The following is a 21,297-nucleotide window of genomic DNA, read 5'->3' as shown; positions in this document are numbered from 1 at the left end:
CAGGTGGGTGTGGCTGAGTATACGTGTCCAGTGTCAGAGTCACACCTGGTTGTGAGATTCCAGCTTCTGTTACTCCTTCCCGACAAGGGCAGCAGTTCTCATTCAGAGCTCTTTACCGACAGTATTCACCCCACCAAGCAGAAGAGCTGCCCGGGATGGTAGCAGGAGACTTCAGGAGACTCCCAGAGGGCAGAAGCCCACTGCGACGTATCTCCCACACGCCTCATCTAGACCAGAGACCACGAAAGAAGCCTCGCAAGAAGCTCCAAGTGATCATCTGTGTACTTCTTGTGGAGTTATTTGAAAGGTTCACTTTCTTTGGGATTGTATGTAACACGATTCTATTTTGCACTGTGAAGCTCGGATATGACAACTACCTCGCTGCAACAGTCAACCTGTGCTTCATAGGAGCCAGCACACTCACCCCTGTTCTGGTTGGCTGGTTTGCAGAAGCCTGTCTAGGAAGGACTAAGGTGCTATACGTGTGTGCGTTTCTTCATTTCTTTGGTAAGACACAAGGGATTAAAGGTTGACACAAGTTGGCTGCCAAGAATTTGAAGCCATATGACTTCTAAAACAGCGTTTACCATCTTGGACTGTATTATTGTGAAAAGCAAGACTAGAGTAAGATCTGATGCCAGATGTTAGGCGATGACAGCTGTTTATAATGTTATAACATTATAATGTATTTATTTTTATTTTTAAATGGCAGGAAAACAGGTGGGCACCTTGTACTTCTTTTCATTTGTTTCAGTAATTTTTTTTTGACTACATATCTCATGAATGTATCAAATCAACCATTGCCAAAAAGAAAATATCACTCAGAATCATTAGATACATCTGCCACTGTAGGTACAGCCATGTTGCCTGTGGTGGCATTTCCCTTTGAGGATTTCTACATCGACAGCCACCACATGACCCACCAGCTGGGGTCTCGGGAGCAGCAGATTCTTTTTTACACTGGCCTGCTGGCTGCTGCACTGGGCATCGGTGGCATCCGAGCTATCCTTTGCCCCATGGGAGCTTACAACCTGCAGGGCTACAACCAGCACCAGCTCCTGACCTTCTTCAACTGGTAGGTGATGAGGCTACCCTGACGCATCATACATGTAGTTTACCAGTAGGTTCATTTTTAGTTCTGCGAGGTTGGGTTTCGTATGGTTTGATTTCAGACAAAAAAAGTAGTAGTGACATGCCTTTGTTATTATATTACAAACAAACCTTTCTGACATAATGGTAATTCTATACTAGAGTGCATGGGGGGTTTCCTCTAAGGACTCCTCCTTCTTTCATAGACAAAACAAGTTTAAATTGAACCACCCTAGATGATGAAATTAGCACAAAGATATTTTGGATTTAAATCTGACCAATATCACTGGCTCACTCTAAGATTTTTTTCTCTTAATTTAGGTTCTACTGGCTGGTGAATCTGAATTCCACTGTTGTGTTTCTGGGCATTGCTTACATCCAGCAATCTGTGGCCAAAAATCTGGGCTTCCTCATCCCCTTCACCTCAGTGCTGCTGGCTCTCATTGCCATACACATGATGCGCAGTAACCTCACCTACAAACCCAAGAAAGGTAAGATACCAAAAAAAGGATTAGAAAGAGAAAACCTCTTCCTCGTCTCCTTTTTTGTACAGGCCACGAAAAGTTAAACTGTTCGTGCTTCATGCTTTTATTGAGCTTAGGTGGATCATTACTGACCACATTGGGAGTTTTCTTGAACTCTTTCAAGATGTGCTGCCTCCACTATCGCTACTTGAGCGGGCAGGTAGCATCTTGGCTGGACCGGGCGAAAGAGAATAATGGTGGCCGGTACAGTGAGACTCACGTGGAGAATGCCAAAGTCCTGGCCAAGCTCTTCCCTCTTTATGGGCTTCAGCTGCTCTACAGAGTCTGCCTCACACAGGTAGGTCCCTGAGAAATTATAATGCATGAAGCAGAAAACTGAAATGTTTAATCGCCTTCAGGTCTGGTTAAGAAATATGCCTCCCACAGATCCCCTCAGGTTACTACATTCAGACGATGAGCTCCAACCTTCACCTGAAGGACCACCTTTTGCCCATCGCTGCCATGAATGTGATCAGCATCCTGCCTCTGCTGCTCTTAGCGCCACTGATGGAGTGTGTGATGACCTGCTACCTGTCCATGGAAAAAACTCCTCCAGCACCTGTAAAACGTATTAGTGAGTATTTACATGCATGCAAGCCCCAACTAGTTCGCATGTTGTCGTTATTTATTCTCTTAAATATTCCTTTATCTCCTCTCATTCCCTCTTTTTGTCTTGTAATCACAACCTCCCGTTCCTCAGCCCCCTCTCTCATCACCCCACCCTGTCCATCCTCCCCCTCCAGCTCTGGGCCATGCATGTGCCACTCTGTCGGTCCTGGTTGCAGGTTTGACTGAGCTGCAGAGGAAGTCTTACCCCCTGGTGGAGCAGACACTTTCTGGAAAGCTTTTGCAAGTTTCTTCCATGCCGTGTTTCCAGCTGGCTCCTCAGTACATCCTGCTCGGTCTGGCAGAAGCTCTCGTCACCCCTGCGTGTGAGTGGGAGACTTACTGTTATGTCTCCGTTTGTGCATATCGTTCTGATTTGCGAAACGAGTATAATGTGGCACATAAGCAGCAGGAGACATGCTCATACAGTTTCTGTTGTCTGGCAGGCTCCCTCATTTCTTTCCAGCTCACCCCGAACCACATCAGAGGGATCGCCCTGCACTTCCTCACTCTGTCCTATGGAGGGGGATGTTTTCTCGGTGCCTTTATTATTCAGCTGATGTACTTTCTCTCTGGAGGTAAAATTCAAACAAACAAACAGACAAGAAAATACAAATACAGGACTAACAAATGACATAGAGGCACTGGTACTAAACACTGTGGTGCTCTGTTACAGGAAGCTTTTACCCAAGCACACTGCATGATGGTAATTTGGAGAGATTCTTCTTCCTCTTGGCCACACTGATGGCTGTAAATACCCTGGCATTTTGGAGTGTGTCATACAGGTACAGTAAAACAGGTAGACGATGATCCAATAAAGGTTAGATTGTTCCATGTCCATCACAGTCTGTTGTAGGTTCATATCAACAGCTGGTAAAGAATTTGATGTTTTAGCAAAAACACATACATAGAGTTTGATATAAGAAACATGATAACTAAACGGTTTCAGTGTAAACTTTTTATTCAAAGCATGTTTTTACAAGTATATTTGTAAAAAGAAAAAAAAAGTATCACAGCTCTAAGTGTATTTCTTGTTACATTAATGTTGTGCAGGTACGTGGACCTAAGCGTTCAGGGCAAAGCGCTGACCATCAGCCCTCTGACTGAGAAGCTGCTGCATTACAAGGCCTGTCTGCGCTTCTACGACACTGTAGACCGCACCGACTGCATTTTATGAATGATTTCTCTAAAATGTCCTCTGTTACTGGTGCTAGCACTTTGTTACCGAGTCAAAATTTATAGTGATTGACTAAATTGTAAAAATGTAAAAATGTAATATATGAAGTGTGCATATTTTATTTATTTTCACGTATATTGTGTATTTAATTAAACGTCATGAATTGTGAGCTTTGTTTTGTTTACATAAATGTGAATTCAGGAGTAAACTGTGACATTTCTATATTGAAAAGGTGAATATTAGTACAATAAACTCAATAAAGAATATTATTATTAGTATGCATGGTCCTTACTTTAAGGCAGTTTAGCTAAAGCAATGACTCTGTTTACGTGACTGAACAGTAGCTGCAATTACAAAGCAGTCATATTTCAAGCTCTCCTCACAATGAAAATCAGACTTAAAGCTATTAACCTCTTTTCCAAACAAAGTGTGCTTAAACGTGATCAATTTTAGACATGACACAAACAGAATAACGTAATCTGTTTTTAACCGTCACTTTGAAAAATATATAAACATTTAAAGAGTATAACTACCTTTAAATTATTGCATCTTATATCAGGATAAATTTCAATACAAATAGTAAATAAACATTATATAACTATATGTAATTTTGTGAAGGTTTCTCCAGTGAATTATCAGGAAAAAAGGACAAAGCATCCAAGGTACCGTCCTCGTTTCTGTTAATGCATAATTGACACTGAACTATTACAGCTCTGTTGTTTAAACGATGATATATCTCCTAATATTGACGCTCAAAGTTGGTTATAGAAAAGAAATCATCCTAAACATAAACAACAAATAAGATATACATTTTATTTGGTTTAATTTTTTTTAAACCAAATTTTTTTTTAAGTGGTGAAAATTTTATGGGACTCTGGGCTCTTGTATAAAGTTATGACAGTCAAAAAATGCTAAGAAAAATATGACTTTGTTATTATGACATGAGTCTATATGTAGATATAAAGGCCTCTTTGATTCTTCACTTTTTTACTAGGAAAAAAGGACTCAGAGATCATTTTATCACTTTGTCGATCAATACATTAACATTGGAAACTGTGCACGATCTCGGATGTTGCTTATTTTCAGTGTTGCACCAAGATCCACAGAAAACCCGGGATAGAGGGGCTCGGTGAAGGTTGTCTGGATTTGGTGCAGCAGTGTCAAATTTTCAACCCCAGATACGCTGTAAAAAGCCAGCGTTCCCTCTTCATAATTAAGGTGTACCCCTACTTTGCGGGAGACAGCCGGAGGAATTTGACCTTTGTGAAGATTATTGTGCCAGAACGTGCAACCAGAAGGAGAGCAGATTAATTTCCAGGACAGAGCATTGTGGCCAAAACAGCAATCTTTCCCTGAACCCTTTCTACCTATCCCGCTGTACGACACAGCCACCTCAACTATGCCACCGTCCCACTCCACCTCCCAGTAGTGGTTTCTTCTGAGGCCCTTTTTACACAAAGCCTGGTAAAAGTATGTGAATCTGTCAGGGTGATCTGGATGAGCCTGGTCCTTGTCACACCATGATATCTCTTTCTTTGTATCAGAGAGGTAAAGACAAGGTGCTACAGTGTCAGGATCCACCTTGATTTTGGAGTCTGCAGGGAAAATGAAAAACTCATTGATTACGAAGGACTCGCTTAAGCTCTCAAATATGTCTGTAGTCATTAACATCATGCTTACTCTTATATTTCATCACAAGTTCTGTCCTTGTCCGTCCCTCCTGCGGCCTTGTCCGTCCCTCCTGCGGCCTTGTCCTTCTTGACACTTGTAAGGAAAAACACAAAAAGCATAGTTTTTAAGTAAACAAGGTGAGACCACAGTTATGATGTTTAAAAATCTCAAATGATCCCAAATGATCACACTTACTGATGATTTTTCCAGAATAATCTGTCAGATCCCTTTTTTCTTTGTCGCACATCTTTTTCATTTTATTCTTTTGTGCAGTGACGAACTTTGTCAAGTTGTCAAGCTCTCTGTGTGAGTCTGTGAGCACAGGGAGGTCACCCAGGGTTTGGAAGCCCTGCACAGGGAAACATTAATATTAAGATTTAACCTCACAAACTGGATACGAAATGAGACATAAGCCTAAAGTATCAAAAAGCAGCCATAACCTGAAGAAACTGAATGGGATCCTCTGTTTGTGAAAGCTGACAGATTTTACTCTCTCTCCTCCTTAACTCAGACACTTCACGCTTCAGCTGCCCGAGGTGGTGTTCGGTCCAGTCCACTCCAGCTTTCTCAGCCTCTCCAACTTTCTCTCTCATCTCAGAGCACTTCTTCTTCGTGAAGTGGGTGTACCACTGGATACAGACCCGCTCAAAGTCATCACACGCCTCCCAGGCAGCATCCTGTAGGAAACACATACTATTTGCCTGCTATGACTGTTACAATAGTGATCCAAGCCAAATAAACAAGTCACACTCAATCACTGACTTCTTCTATGCATGCAACACTATCGATTACAGTGGTGAATTCTCGCAGGAATAGGTGAATGTGCGGCAGTTTGAGGGGAAGAAGATGGGTTGGAGGAGCTGGAGCCCTTCTGCATCAAACTTGTTTTGGATTAATAGGTCCAAAAACAGTATCCAGTAAGAGTTCCCAGTCTAGACCCCCCAACCCAAACCTACCTCAGACGCATAACTAAAGCCATTTGTACATGCTCTACATAGCTCCAGATAAAACTCGGCACTTTTCCTCGACATTTTGCCGCGACATTTTAAAGAGTGCCAAAAAGTGATTGCTTGTATTTAAACTGCTATAAATAACTTGTTGGTCTATAATATGTGAAACATATGTCAAATGTATCCCTCATGAATGATATCAAGTCATCTTGAGCAACAAACAACATTCCTGTAACAAGGTAGAAGCCCCAATCAGTTTTTGACAGTGACTTTTATTTATTCTTTATTTATGCAGTTAAAAAATTTCTTGTTGACTTTAAAAATGTCTCCTTTAAGAGTAATCTGGCCAAGAGGACAGCTGAAATTGCAACAAGTGCAAAAATAGTTCTGTAAACATATTTAAGTGGACAAAAAGGAGCCGATGGATTATAATATAAGTACAATGACACAGTTACAAAGATTTATGAGAAACATGTAATTTTTTAATTTTATATATAACCCCTATGTAATACCTGTTCTCCAAAGTCTATCTAGCAACATACGTAACGATATTACACATAAAAACCCACGGAAACATTGGAAATCAGTTTTTGGCAGGTAATCACTTTTTGGCACAACAACCGGAAAGTAAATAAACGGCAGACAGAAATGACGCAGGTCGAATCGTCTTACGTTTCACGCACGCGCAGTACATGAACGTAGCGTAGAAAACGATAGTTCGGACGCGGAGCGTTTTTAGACGACAACGCCGTTTGCAGATTTATCCGGATTAGTGTAGACGCCGCCTTATAACAAGATCTAACAATAAAGAAAACAAGGCATAAAAGAAAAATCCTTACTCGTATGGAGCGAGCAGCATCCATCAACTTCTCTGAAATCACCACTCTTTCTGCAATTTTCTCTTTGGTCTTTCCCAGATGGCTCTGTTAAGACAGACATGTAGAAACATATCATAATTACAATAAAAACAGCAAATGACATCATCAAAAAATAATTAAATAAATATATTTATTTGCATATTACCTGCAATTCTTGCCTTTTTGTTTCAGCTAATATAATGTCGTGGTCTTTGTGTTCATCCACCGCACACATGAGGCACAGGAACTGCCGATCGGTGCGGCAGTAAAGCTCCTGAAGTTTGTCATGACGGAAACAGATGCTTTCTTTGATATTTATAGAAGCTGTGATCAGTCTGTGTTTTTTAAGAGGCGGTACAATAAAATGAGGTTCCAGATGAGTCTGGCAGTAAGAGGCCAAACACACCTGACAGAACAGGCAAGCTTTACGTTTTCTCTCCGTGCAAATGTCACACTGCGCATCCCCAGGTGCAGCAGCATCCGCAGCAGCACCCTGGCTGCTTGCCTTCTTCTTATACTCCTCTACCAAGTTAGCCAGGATGGTGTTCCTCTTAAGAACAGGTCTCTCATTGAAAGTCTCTCTGCACAGAGGGCAGCTATACGTTCTCCTTCTGTTTCTTTTGGTATCCCAGTGGGTATAGATGCATTTCACACAGAAGCTGTGTCCGCAGGTAGTAGTCACTGGATCATTCAGTAACTGTGTACAGATGGAGCACTCAAACAGGTCCTTACTGTGAGCCATTTTTCCCGCACAAAATCACAGCTAATTTGAATCTCTTTTAGAGAGCCGTGGCTTGTTGACAGTTTCCTGTCAATGGGAGGTGCATTCTAGGGTCGCCATATTTCCGATTTTCCCGCAAATTCCGCTACTTACGCTTCAAAGCTGTAACTTGACTTATGACATAAAACACAGCGATTTCTTCTGTTAGAGAATTAAAAATAGCAGCTAAAGAGCGAGTCTCTCTTTATAATTCAAACAGAGCGAACATAAAAGTGGATTTTTCTCACTTATCATCAGGGGGAAAAAAACTTGCTTTTTGAGTGGCGAAACATTCACTTGCGTTAATGGGTCATTGATGCCCCCAAGTGGTCAGTACATGAATGTATGAATAAAAACCTGTCGTGGTAGCATTCACGTGTTTCTTTGATCAGTCCACGCTTGAGCAAAATAAGATATTTATCAAATTCCTGGTCCTATAATACTAAAAGTGGCAATAGAAAAAGAAAAATATCCTCGATAATTAATAAATGAGGTGACAGTGCACTTTAGTATTTCTTACAGGTAATACTATGAAAATCTATACTGTTAAGTGGTTCAGGGATTTATGGTCGTTACAGATGGTGTTTAAAGCTTTCATTATTATTCAGAGCCACAATTTCATGATTAATCAGTTATGTTGTCACCAAGAAATTTCTAGGACTGAATTGAAAAATATGAAATGAGCATTTAATCAAACATGTCTCTAACTGCGTGTCATCACAACTTTATTTTATTCGTGCAAACATGAATTTAAGAGTATACTGTAATATTACCTCATCAAAAAAGGTAAATTATAGTTTATTAAAATCAGTAAACAATAAATTATTATCATGATCCTTCATTTGAGTCATTTCAGAAAAAGCAATCCTTTACTTTGAGTCAGTTGAGCAGTAGTTTCCCATCGCTTTAAAACAAACAAAAGCTTGTTTTCATTTTGTTCCTCTACCTTACAGCACAATAAACTCAAAAAGACTCACCCTCTATGTTTAAAGCTCTAAATATAAATGCAACATAAATGAGACTTAAGTTACAGAGAAATCATCCTCTCAAAGTCTCTTTGGGCTCAGTTTTAGGCATGAAGGAGGCTGCAAAGTCAGCCTTAAAATGAAATACTAAAAAGGCATGCTACATTGTTTATTATGTGTTTTGTATCATTCAAGTCTTTCACAAAACTGCAAATAAAGAGGATTTTAGTCACAAGAAAAAGCAGAATAATAGGAATTCTCTCATAAACTCTCAGTGAGTTGAGCTGTTATTACATTTTACACCTTGATATAAAAACTAACGAGGTAAGAGTCATCAAAAAGTGCCAAATATCAGATTTTACATTTTAACAAGCATCTTGGGAAAGACTTAAAAATATCCACTGTTTAACTCACACAGCAGAAACCTCAGAAATATTCATGTATTTGTGTCGAGCTATTTGGATTTCCCTTGCGACCAATTCCGTCCAAGCCACTTTCACTTTTCCCACTATTTGGACACTGAAGTAGCTGAATTGCTCATATTATGTTTATTATCAAATATGTCTTAATGTCTTAAAAGTATTAATTTATTTACTTGAAAGGGGGAAAAGGTAAAAAAAAAATTTGATCAATCAGTGTTTTGATGCAGTTTTACTACTATTTAAAAGAAAAAAGATAGTTCTAATAAGAGGAAAGGTAATTGTTTACTGTTTGATTCTTGATTTTTAACTGAGAAAGAAGTACTCAGAGATTTTTTTTATCACTTTGTCAATCAGTGCACTAATATTGGAAACTGCACTATTGTCTCTAACTCTGAATTTTAAATGTGCAGCTTGTCCTGAAGATAACACTTTATTAATGTGCTTAAAATTGATTGATTGATCACACTTTATTCATCCCGAGGGAAATTGGGTTAAGGCTGCCAGCCGTGCCAGCTAGATGTTGCTTATTTTCAGTGTTGCACCAAGATCCACAGAAAACCCGGGATAGAGGGGCTCGGTGAAGGTTGTCTGGATTTGGTGCAGCAGTGTCAAATTTTCAACCCCAGATACGCTGTAAAAAGCCAGCGTTCCCTCTTCATAATTAAGGTGTACCCCTACTTTGCGGGAGACAGCCGGAGGAATTTGACCTTTGTGAAGATTATTGTGCCAGAACGTGCAACCAGAAGGAGAGCAGATTAATTTCCAGGACAGAGCATTGTGGCCAAAACAGCAATCTTTCCCTGAACCCTTTCTACCTATCCCTCTGTACGACACAGCCACCTCAACTATGCCACCATCCCACTCCACCTCCCAGTAGTGGTTTCCTCTGAGGCCCTTTTTACACAAAGCCTGGTAAAAGTATGTGAATCTGTCAGGGTGATCTGGATGAGCCTGGTCCTTGTCACACCATGATATCTCTTTCTTTGTATCAGAGAGGTAAAGACAAGCTGCTACAGTGTCAGGATCCACCTTGATTTTGGAGTCTGCAGGGAAAATGAAAAACTCATTGATTACGAAGGACTCGCTTAAGCTCTCAAATATGTCTGTAGTCATTAACATCATGCTTACTCTTATATTTCATCACAAGTTCTGTCCTTGTCCGTCCCTCCTGCGGCCTTGTCCTTCTTGACACTTGTAAGGAAAAACACAAAAAGCATAGTTTTTAAGTAAACAAGGTGAGACCACAGTTATGATGTTTAAAAATCTCAAATGATCCCAAATGATCACACTTACTGTTGATTTTTCCAGAATAATCCGTCAGATCCCTTTTTTCTTCGTCGCACATCTTTTTCATTTTATTCTTTTGTGCAGTGACGAACTTTGTCAAGTTGTCAAGCTCTCTGTGTGAGTCTGTGAGCACAGGGAGGTCACCCAGGGTTTGGAAGCCCTGCACAGGGAAACATTAATATTAATATTTAACCTCACAAACTGGATACAAAATGAGACATAAGCCTAAAGTATCAAAAAGCAGCCATAACCTGAAGAAACTGAATGGGATCCTCTGTTTGTGAAAGCTGACAGATTTTACTCTCTCTCCTCCTTAACTCAGACACTTCACGCTTCAGCTGCCCGAGGTGGTGTTCGGTCCAGTCCACTCCAGCTTTCTCAGCCTCTCCAACTTTCTCTCTCATCTCAGAGCACTTCTTCTTCGTGAAGTGGGTGTACCACTGGATACAGACCCGCTCAAAGTCATCACACGCCTCCCAGGCAGCATCCTGTAGGAAACACATACTATTTGCCTGCTATGACTGTTACAATAGTGATCCAAGCCAAATAAACAAGTCACACTCAATCACTGACTTCTTCTATGCATGCAACACTATCGATTACAGTGGTGAATTCTCGCAGGAATAGGTGAATGTGCGGCAGTTTGAGGGGAAGAAGATGGGTTGGAGGAGCTGGAGCCCTTCTGCATCAAACTTGTTTTGGATTAATAGGTCCAAAAACAGTATCCAGTAAGAGTTCCCAGTCTAGACCCCCCAACCCAAACCTACCTCAGACGCATAACTAAAGCCATTTGTACATGCTCTACATAGCTCCAGATAAAACTCGGCACTTTTCCTCGACATTTTGCCGCGACATTTTAAAGAGCCGGTGTTGTGCCAAAAAGTGATTGCTTGTATTTAAACTGCTATAAATAACTTGTTGGTCTATAATATGTGAAACATATGTCAAATGTATCCCTCATGAATGATATCAAGTCATCTTGAGCAACAAACAACATTCCTGTAACAAGGTAGAAGCCCCAATCAGTTTTTGACAGTGACTTTTATTTATTCTTTATTTATGCAGTTAAAAAATTTCTTGTTGACTTTAAAAATGTCTCCTTTAAGAGTAATCTGGCCAAGAGGACAGCTGAAATTGCAACAAGTGCAAAAATAGTTCTGTAAACATATTTAAGTGGACAAAAAGGAGCCGATGGATTATAATATAAGTACAATGACACAGTTACAAAGATTTATGAGAAACATGTAATTTTTTAATTTTATATATAACCCCTATGTAATACCTGTTCTCCAAAGTCTATCTAGCAACATACGTAACGATATTACACATAAAAACCCACGGAAACATTGGAAATCAGTTATTAGCAGGTAATCACTTTTTGGCACAACAACCGGAAAGTAAATAAACGGCAGACAGAAATGACGCAGGTCGAATCGTCTTACGTTTCACGCATGCGCAGTACATGAACGTAGCGTAGAAAACGATAGTTCGGACGCGGAGCGTTTTTAGACGACAACGCCGTTTGCAGATTTATCCGGATTAGTGTAGACGCCGCCTTATAACAAGATCTAACAATAAAGAAAACAAGGCATAAAAGAAAAATCCTTACTCGTATGGAGCGAGCAGCATCCATCAACTTCTCTGAAATCACCACTCTTTCTGCAATTTTCTCTTTGGTCTTTCCCAGATGGCTCTGTTAAGACAGACATGTAGAAACATATCATAATTACAATAAAAACAGCAAATGACATCATCAAAAAATAATTAAATAAATATATTTATTTGCATATTACCTGCAATTCTTGCCTTTTTGTTTCAGCTAATATAATGTCGTGGTCTTTGTGTTCATCCACCGCACACATGAGGCACAGGAACTGCCGATCGGTGCGGCAGTAAAGCTCCTGAAGTTTGTCATGACGGAAACAGATGCTTTCTTTGATATTTATAGAAGCTGTGATCAGTCTGTGTTTTTTAAGAGGCGGTACAATAAAATGAGGTTCCAGATGAGTCTGGCAGTAAGAGGCCAAACACACCTGACAGAACAGGCAAGCTTTACGTTTTCTCTCCGTGCAAATGTCACACTGCGCATCCCCAGGTGCAGCAGCATCCGCAGCAGCATCCGCAGCAGCACCCTGGCTGCTTGCCTTCTTCTTATACTCCTCTACCAAGTTAGCCAGGATGGTGTTCCTCTTAAGAACAGGTCTCTCATTGAAAGTCTCTCTGCACAGAGGGCAGCTATACGTTCTCCTTCTGTTTCTTTTGGTATCCCAGTGGGTATAGATGCATTTCACACAGAAGCTGTGTCCGCAGGTAGTAGTCACTGGATCATTCAGTAACTGTGTACAGATGGAGCACTCAAACAGGTCCTTACTGTGAGCCATTTTTCCCGCACAAAATCACAGCTAATTTGAATCTCTTTTAGAGAGCCGTGGCTTGTTGACAGTTTCCTGTCAATGGGAGGTGCATTCTAGGGTCGCCATATTTCCGATTTTCCCGCAAATTCCGCTACTTACGCTTCAAAGCTGTAACTTGACTTATGACATAAAACACAGCGATTTCTTCTGTTAGAGAATTAAAAATAGCAGCTAAAGAGCGAGTCTCTCTTTATAATTCAAACAGAGCGAACATAAAAGTGGATTTTTCTCACTTATCATCAGGGGAAAAAAAAACTTGCTTTTCGAGTGGCGAAACATTCACTTGCGTTAATGGGTCATTGATGCCCCCAAGTGGTCAGTACATGAATGTATGAATAAAAACCTGTCGTGGTAGCATTCACGTGTTTCTTTGATCAGTCCACGCTTGAGCAAAATAAGATATTTATCAAATTCCTGGTCCTATAATACTAAAAGTGGCAATAGAAAAAGAAAAATATCCTCGATAATTAATAAATGAGGTGACAGTGCACTTTAGTATTTCTTACAGGTAATACTATGAAAATCTATACTGTTAAGTGGTTCAGGGATTTATGGTCGTTACAGATGGTGTTTAAAGCTTTCATTATTATTCAGAGCCACAATTTCATGATTAATCAGTTATGTTGTCACCAAGAAATTTCTAGGACTGAATTGAAAAATATGAAATGAGCATTTAATCAAACATGTCTCTAACTGCGTGTCATCACAACTTTATTTTATTCGTGCAAACATGAATTTAAGAGTATACTGTAATATTACCTCATCAAAAAAGGTAAATTATAGTTTATTAAAATCAGTAAACAATAAATTATTATCATGATCCTTCATTTGAGTCATTTCAGAAAAAGCAATCCTTTACTTTGAGTCAGTTGAGCAGTAGTTTCCCATCGCTTTAAAACAAACAAAAGCTTGTTTTCATTTTGTTCCTCTACCTTACAACACAATAAACTCAAAAAGACTCACCCTCTATGTTTAAAGCTCTAAATATAAATGCAACATAAATGAGACTTAAGTTACAGAGAAATCATCCTCTCAAAGTCTCTTTGGGCTCAGTTTTAGGCATGAAGGAGGCTGCAAAATCAGCCTTAAAATGAAATACTAAAAAGGCATGCTACATTGTTTATTATGTGTTTTGTATCATTCAAGTCTTTCACAAAACTGCAAATAAAGAGGATTTTAGTCACAAGAAAAAGCAGAATAATAGGAATTCTCTCCTAAACTCTCAGGGAGTTGAGCTGTTATTACATTTTACACCTTGATATAAAAACTAACGAGGTAAGAGTCATCAAAAAGTGCCAAATGTCAGATTTTACATTTTAACAAGCATCTTGGAAAACACTTAAAAATATCCACTGTTTAACTCACACAGCAGAAACCTCAGAAATATTCATATATTTGTGTCGAGCTATTTGGATTTCCCTTGTGACCAATTCCGTCCAAGCCACTTTCACTTTTCCCACTATTTGGACACTGAAGTAGCTGAATTGCTCATGTTATGTTTATTATCAAATATGTCTTAATGTCTTAAAAGTATTAATTTATTTACTTGAAAGGGGGAAAAGGTAAAAAAAAAATTGATCAATCAGTGTTTTGATGCAGTTTTACTACTATTTAAAAGAAAAAAGATAGTTATAATAAGAGGAAAGGTAATTGTTTACTGTTTGATTCTTGATTTTTAACTGAGAAAGAAGTACTCAGAGATTTTTTTTATCACTTTGTCAATCAGTGCACTAATATTGGAAACTGCACTATTGTCTCTAACTCTGAATTTTAAATGTGCAGCTTGTCCTGAAGATAACACTTTATTAATGTGCTTAAAATTGATTGATTGATCACACTTTATTCATCCCGAGGGAAATTGGGTTAAGGCTGCCAGCCGTGCCAGCTAGATGTTGCTTATTTTCAGTGTTGCACCAAGATCCACAGAAAACCCGGGATAGAGGGGCTCGGTGAAGGTTGTCTGGATTTGGTGAAGCAGTGTCAAACTTTCAACCCCAGATACGCTGTAAAAAGCCAGCGTTCCCGCTTCATAATTAAGGTGTACCCCTACTTTGCGGGAGACAGCCGGAGGAATTTGACCTTTGTGAAGATTATTGTGCCAGAACGTGCAACCAGAAGGAGAGCAGATTAATTTCCAGGACAGAGCATTGTGGCCAAAACAGCAATCTTTCCCTGAACCCTTTCTACCTATCCCTCTGTACGACACAGCCACCTCAACTATGCCACCATCCCACTCCACCTCCCAGTAGTGGTTTCTTCTGAGGCCCTTTTTACACAAAGCCTGGTAAAAGTATGTGAATCTGTCAGGGTGATCTGGATGAGCCTGGTCCTTGTCACACCATGATATCTCTTTCTTTGTATCAGAGAGGTAAAGACAAGGTGCTACAGTGTCAGGATCCACCTTGATTTTGGAGTCTGCAGGGAAAATGAAAAACTCATTGATTACGAAGGACTCGCTTAAGCTCTCAAATATGTCTGTAGTCATTAACATCATGCTTACTCTTATATTTCATCACAAGTTCTGTCCTTGTCCGTCCCTCCTGCGGCCTTGTCCGCCTGTCCTTCTTGACACTTGTAAGGAAAAACACAAAAAGCATAGTTTTTAAGTAAACAAGGTGAGACCACAGTTATGATGTTTAAAAATCTCAAATGATCCCAAATGATCACACTTACTGTTGATTTTTCCAGAATAATCCGTCAGATCCCTTTTTTCTTCGTCGCTCATCTTTTTCATTTTATTCTTTTGTGCAGTGACGAACTTTGTCAAGTTGTCAAGCTCTCTGTGTGAGTCTGTGAGCACAGGGAGGTCACCCAGGGTTTGGAAGCCCTGCACAGGGAAACATTAATATTAATATTTAACCTCACAAACTGGATACGAAATGAGACATAAGCCTAAAGTATCAAAAAGCAGCCATAACCTGAAGAAACTGAATGGGATCCTCTGTTTGTGAAAGCTGACAGATTTTACTCTCTCTCCTCCTTAACTCAGACACTTCACGCTTCAGCTGCCCGAGGTGGTGTTCGGTCCAGTCCACTCCAGCTTTCTCAGCCTCTCCAACTTTCTCTCTCATCTCAGAGCACTTCTTCCTCAGGAAGTGGGTGTACAGCAGGATACGTTCCTCACAGACCCGCTCAAAGTCATCACACGCCTCCCAGGCAGCGTCCTGTAGGAAAAATGTACTATTTGCCTGCTATGACTGTTACAATAGTGATCCAAGCCAACTAAACAAGTCACACTCAATCACTGACTGAATTGCTGACTTGTAAACTCTCACACCAATTTGGTGCTCAGCATCTTGGCTTAGGACACGTAGTAGTTAATACTCCTATTAATTTTAAATAGTGTTTGTTGTTTTGTTTTTTTACATTAAATGAATGATTGATTCTAAGCCAGGTTTGTTCACCCCTGCCACTGAGTCCCAAACATGAATCTTGTATTACTCTAACAGTTCCATTAACCTTTTGAAATAATGTCGACAGAGCACCGACTCACAGCTGTCATCGCACTGGCTGAAAACAAATGATTTCCCCCCCCTTTAGCTGCACTGCTAATTTTTAAGGTTTACATACTTTTTCCACTCAAAATTAGATAAAACTTTGTATTTAAAAAAAACACAAAAAATCCTTTGCTGAACCAAACAAATGCATATTTATGTTTGTGGATAACACTCACTCTTATAGAGCCTGCAGCTTCCATCAGCTTTTCCATTTTGGCCTCTGAAGCCAGCACTCTGTCTGTGATTACCCATTTGGTCTTTTCCAGGTGTCTCTGTTAAACAAATGCAGAAACTTTTCAGGACCTCATAAATGCCGTGCAACAAATGTTTACAACATGGGACTAAACTGACTAACCTGCATTTCTTGCTTTTCTTCTGTGACGGATATAGTGTTATGGCCTTTGTGTTCATCCACCGCACACATGAGGCACAGGAACTGCCGATCGGTGCGGCAGTAAAGCTCCTGAAGTTTGTCATGACGACTGCAGATGCTTTCTTTGATCCTCGTAGAAGCTTTTACTAGTTTGTGCTTTTGTAGCGGTGGCACCTGAAAATGAGGTTCCAGGTGAGCCTCACAGTAAGAGGCTAAACACACCTGACAAAACATGTGAGCTTTGCGTTTCCTCCCTGTGCAAAAGTCACACTGCACATCCCCAGGTGCAGCATAGATGTTATCATCAGAAGCTACGGTAGGAGCAGCTCCTTGTCTGGTTGTTTTCTTATGTTCCTCTAACAAGTTAGCCAGAATGGTGTTCCTCTTCAAAACAGGCCTTCTGTTAAAAGTCTGCCTGCACTGAGGGCAGCTGTAAGTTTCTTTACTGTCATGTTTTGTATCCCAGAAAGTATTGATACATTTCATACAGTAGCTGTGTCCACAAGTAGTAGTCACTGGATCCTCCAATAATCCCAAACATACGGAGCAGTCAAATAGGTCCACAGCGTGAGCCATTTTCTTCCTCCACAAGAGAAGTTACTTTCTATTTCTCTGAGGAAGGAGTGGCTTAAAGGCAGCTTGTTCCTAGTAGGAGGGCACTCAAGACCTCATTGACAGCACAATAAACGCCCGCTATTCTGATTTAAAGAATAACTGCATTAACTGGAAGTAAGTGAAAGTATTTGTGTGAAAGTATCAGCCTTTCATCAAATGCTGTCATGACCTGTTACCTAGATTCAAAGCTATTTCTCTTTCAGAAAAAAAATGCCATTTTGATACAGGTCAGTAAAACGACCCCTGCTTTCCTTTTGGCTATTTTGAAAAAAGTAATTTGCTAAGTTAGAGTTTATTCTTCACATTCTGGCCAAACCACAGGGCACTAGTAGATATACATGGTTTTTAAAGTGAGCTGCACAACCTTTTTTAAAGCAATTAAATAAGTTTATTTCCTTTTTGTTATTTTGGTTCTTATGTTGGCAGAATTTGGTTTCACTTTTGAGTTTGTAACATTTGTAACCTCCTAAGACCTGAACTCTTCCACGGCATGCATTTTTAGTTTCTCTTTGATATTTGGACATATTCGGCCCGATGAATGTAAAAACAAAGAATTACCAGATTTTTTTTTTTAACTTTATTTTTGTTTTTAAGAAAAATAAGAGCCACATATGAGCATATTCATTTAAAATTTTGATAGAACAGTAGCAGTATAATGTCCTCGTAAGTGGATATCAGGCCCTTGTAAAGCAAAATTGAGTATTTTGGTCTAAATAACCCAAAATGTGACGTCCACATATGTGGACGGCAGGTCCTAAGAGGTTAAATAATATACAAATAAAATCCTCTATGGTAGTTTGGATAGGCTAGAACCTATCCCAGCTATCATATGGTGAGAGGTGGACGGGTCGCCAGACAGGCAACCATTCGCAGTCACCCTTATGGGTAATTTAGAATTACCGATTAACCTAAACCCCTCTAATTGCCTGTCTTTGGACTGTGGGAGAAAGCAAGAGTACCCAGAGAACATGACAACCCCACACAAAAAGGTCCTGGCCAGATGGTGGAGTCAAACTTGGGATCTTCTTGCTATAAGGCAACAGTGCTAACCACCGTGCACCATAAAAATAATAATAACAGCATCTTAAAATGCAAGATTACACTTAGAAATGAGTCTTTTGAGAAGAAGAATTCCACTTTTATTGACATAATTAAACAGTCACATAATGGTTTAAGAATTCTCAGCATTGACATTTCTGTAGAGGATTTTCTCTATGAATATATTTCTCTATGAATATATTAGTGCATGTTTATGTAACTGCACCCACTGTATACACACAACAGACCTCTGTGCACAAACACACTTGCCAAATAAATTCAGTTCAGTAAATGTTAGCCTAATGTCTTTAGCCTCACAAACAAAAATATTTTAAACAAGGACGCTTTAGCTATAATGAGCAAGAGTCAACAGACTGTATTATTATATGAAGAGTACTTTGGGAATAGTGATAAACATGTACTGATACACCTGATGTAATTCTGGTGCTTCTGATGTCGCTTTACTCTGGTGTGATTATCCTAACTGAGGCTCCTCTGGAGACCATGAACCCAGGGTACAGAGGCTGGGAGAATGTGGTCTGAACTCTGTGAACGAGCACCATTTGACCAGAATCAGACACGCTGTAGAAGGAGAGGCTCCCTCCCTTGTGGTTCAAATACACTCCCACTGTAGAGGAACAGGGGACGGGTATTCTAGTTTTGACTTCATTGTGCCAAAAAGCACAACAGGAACTAGAAAGAGAAATGCACCAGGACTGGTCGGTGTAGCCGAAGCCACTTTCTTCCAGCTCTGTTCCTTTATAGCACAGGGCTATCTCAACCCGTGGCCCTTTCCATTCAACCTCCCAGTAGCAAACACCAGATAAACCCTCAGTGCACAACACTTGATCATATTTGGTAAATCTATCTGGGTGGTAAGGGTACCTCTGGGGGTTTTTAGCCCAGGTTACTTTGGTGTTTCCATCAGAGAGCAGCAGGTTTTCAAATGCTGTGTTGGGATCCAATGTTATGCAGCAGGAATCTGAAAAGTACAATGTCAGGAAATATTAACTCAGTGAAATCAAAGTAACGGAAAGCACAGAAACTGAATAAAAATATGTACACTAAACAAATGACTCACACATAGAAAACTCCTCTCTTGTCTTGGGATCAGGATCAACTTCAACTAAAAGTACAAAACATGATATTATTGAAAGTAGCACTTCCTGTTCTATTTAATTAAAAATGATTAGCATGATTTTACTAAGCATTATTTTAGCTAACTTCTCATCTTACTTGTCTCAGATATTTGTGCAATGCTCTTGGCCACGCTTTCCATTTTGTCTCTCAAGTCAGAAATAGCTTTTGTGACAAAGTCGAAAGGTGTGTGCAGTTGGATGTTCACATCAGAAGACAGATCAAGTTCTGTACAGTCAAAAATGGTCTGGCAGTGCTGTAAACATGCAAAACAATAAACACATCATCAACTGCTGCCCTGCACACAATATGATCCACGTATTTGACTGTTTGCGCACCTGCAGGAAATTAATGTGATCTTCAGTGCGCGACAGCTGCTTCAGTTGGTCCTCTCGCTTCCTCAGCTCACCGATTTCCTTCTCCAGCCGATCCACAAGCTCCCCAGCGCGACTCAACGCGGCCTTCTCCTGATCTCTGATCAGATCGTTCACGGCATAGCGCCTTTTGTCTGCCTTCAGAACAATCTCAGCATAGGCTTTCTCATTTTGAGCAACTGCTGCATCACTTGAAGCCTGAGCAGTAAAAAATTCCATTTAACATCTCACAGTTGTTGGTTTAAGGGCTTAATTTAATTAATTTCATTTAATTTCTAGACAACTTCATAGTTTTATCTTGTTAAGAATTTACATTACGTTTTGGAAGTGGCAAATTTATTCTTGATTACACTTTTTTTCCTTTGAGGTAACAAAAAACCTTCACGAGAATAGGACAAGAGGACATAAAGGAACAATGCTGGTTACTTTGCAGAAACAGATTTTTAAGGAAAACTTTACATAACACAGATTCAAAACTTCACCTTCAGTCCTTTAGTTTTCTGTCTTAGTTGCCGGAGCTGCTTCTCTTTTTCTTGAATGCCTTGCTGGATTATTTGTTTCTTCTTTCCAAGTTGTTTCTAAAATCCATCATTACAAAATCATCAAAGTTTAAATTACAGAAATACAGCTGAATATAAAAAGTCCCTTAAAACCCTATGACTGCTATAACAGAAGCTCTAGCAGTAACTTTAAATTGAAATTCACAGCAGCATGGATGATGGTTGGAAGTCTACAACTATATTATTACCTGCTTATCTTTTCTCTCTGCTGCAGCCGAGACAGTGTCATGGCCTTTATGTTCGTCCATCACACAAAGGAGACAAACGCACTGCCCATCACTGCGACAGTAGACTTCGAGTAGCTTGTCGTGCTTGGAGCAGATCTTCTCTTGTATGGAAGCTGACACTTCGACCAACTTGTGCCTCTTAAACGCAGCAGACTTATAGTGAGGTTGCAAGTGAGTGACACAGTAAGATGCCAGACATACCAGGCAAGACTTAACAGCTTTCAGCTTCCTCACAGTGCAGAAATCACACTCCACATCCCCTGGTCCAGCTTCATCCTTTACTCGCATGTTGGATTGTGCTCTCACAGACATTTTTACCATCAAATCAACCAGCACTGTGTTTTTCTTGAGGACGGGTCTTGGGTTGAAAGTGTGTCTGCACTGTGGGCAGCTGTAAATACCACTCTGATCCTCCTGGTCGAAGCAGCCATTTATACAGTCCATACAGTAGCTGTGGCCACAGTGAAGAGTCACGGGATTCTTCAAAACATCCAGGCATATGGAGCAGGAGCAGGAATGTAGTACTTCACAGCTCTCGGCCATCTTCGTTCCACATCTGTAACTTTCACTTTCAATGGAAACAAAAGTGCAAGTGATTTAATAGTCTGTCCAAACACGTCCAAAAATCTAAAGCTAATGTAGCTCCACCTATAAATCTGCAGAGCTACTTTTCGATTATTTCTTTTTATTTTTTTTAAAATGTTAGACATTTTTTTCTCAAATATAAAGTTCATTATTAATATTTATTTATAAA

At 39.9% G+C, this 21,297-nt stretch overlaps 5 protein-coding genes across 5 annotated transcripts; 1 reads left to right on the top strand and 4 right to left on the bottom strand.

Moving 5' to 3' along the window:
- The first annotated feature begins 155 nt into the window (after positions 1-155).
- slc15a5 (solute carrier family 15 member 5) lies at positions 156-3,403 on the top strand. The gene is made up of 9 exons (XM_040026871.1): positions 156-507; positions 853-1,075; positions 1,411-1,580; positions 1,691-1,911; positions 2,001-2,187; positions 2,357-2,545; positions 2,666-2,797; positions 2,896-3,004; positions 3,273-3,403. Exons 1-9 carry the CDS (start codon positions 156-158, stop codon positions 3,394-3,396), a joined length of 1,707 nt encoding a protein of 568 aa, XP_039882805.1. The 3' UTR covers positions 3,397-3,403.
- On the bottom strand, positions 3,148-7,835 carry LOC120729520 (E3 ubiquitin-protein ligase TRIM47-like). The gene is made up of 6 exons (XM_040025165.1): positions 7,041-7,835; positions 6,857-6,940; positions 5,508-5,744; positions 5,263-5,416; positions 5,077-5,160; positions 3,148-4,991 (listed from the first exon to the last, which is right to left on the bottom strand). The coding sequence occupies exons 1-6, from the start codon at positions 7,614-7,616 to the stop codon at positions 4,429-4,431; spliced, it is 1,698 nt and encodes a 565-aa protein (XP_039881099.1). The 5' UTR covers positions 7,617-7,835; the 3' UTR covers positions 3,148-4,428.
- A 112-nt stretch (positions 7,836-7,947) lies between these two features.
- On the bottom strand, positions 7,948-12,914 carry LOC120729521 (E3 ubiquitin-protein ligase TRIM47-like). Its single transcript, XM_040025166.1, has 6 exons — positions 12,102-12,914; positions 11,918-12,001; positions 10,560-10,796; positions 10,315-10,468; positions 10,150-10,212; positions 7,948-10,064 (listed from the first exon to the last, which is right to left on the bottom strand). The coding sequence occupies exons 1-6, from the start codon at positions 12,687-12,689 to the stop codon at positions 9,535-9,537; spliced, it is 1,656 nt and encodes a 551-aa protein (XP_039881100.1). The 5' UTR covers positions 12,690-12,914; the 3' UTR covers positions 7,948-9,534.
- A 2,106-nt stretch (positions 12,915-15,020) lies between these two features.
- On the bottom strand, positions 15,021-17,205 carry LOC120729522 (E3 ubiquitin/ISG15 ligase TRIM25-like). Its single transcript, XM_040025168.1, has 6 exons — positions 16,575-17,205; positions 16,396-16,491; positions 15,641-15,886; positions 15,396-15,549; positions 15,223-15,293; positions 15,021-15,137 (listed from the first exon to the last, which is right to left on the bottom strand). Exons 1-5 carry the CDS (start codon positions 17,166-17,168, stop codon positions 15,235-15,237), a joined length of 1,149 nt encoding a protein of 382 aa, XP_039881102.1. The 5' UTR covers positions 17,169-17,205; the 3' UTR covers positions 15,021-15,137; positions 15,223-15,234.
- Positions 17,206-18,330: 1,125 nt separating this feature from the next.
- On the bottom strand, positions 18,331-21,164 carry LOC120729519 (tripartite motif-containing protein 16-like). The gene is made up of 6 exons (XM_040025164.1): positions 20,505-21,164; positions 20,239-20,334; positions 19,721-19,954; positions 19,482-19,638; positions 19,327-19,371; positions 18,331-19,227 (listed from the first exon to the last, which is right to left on the bottom strand). Exons 1-6 carry the CDS (start codon positions 21,084-21,086, stop codon positions 18,707-18,709), a joined length of 1,635 nt encoding a protein of 544 aa, XP_039881098.1. The 5' UTR covers positions 21,087-21,164; the 3' UTR covers positions 18,331-18,706.
- Positions 21,165-21,297: the final 133 nt, after the last annotated feature.

Source organism: Simochromis diagramma, unplaced genomic scaffold (assembly GCF_900408965.1).
Source record: "Simochromis diagramma unplaced genomic scaffold, fSimDia1.1 OVJJ01000293.1, whole genome shotgun sequence".
In the NCBI taxonomy this organism is placed as follows: Eukaryota; Metazoa; Chordata; class Actinopteri; order Cichliformes; family Cichlidae; genus Simochromis; species Simochromis diagramma.
This window is presented reverse-complemented; position numbering and strand designations above follow the sequence as displayed.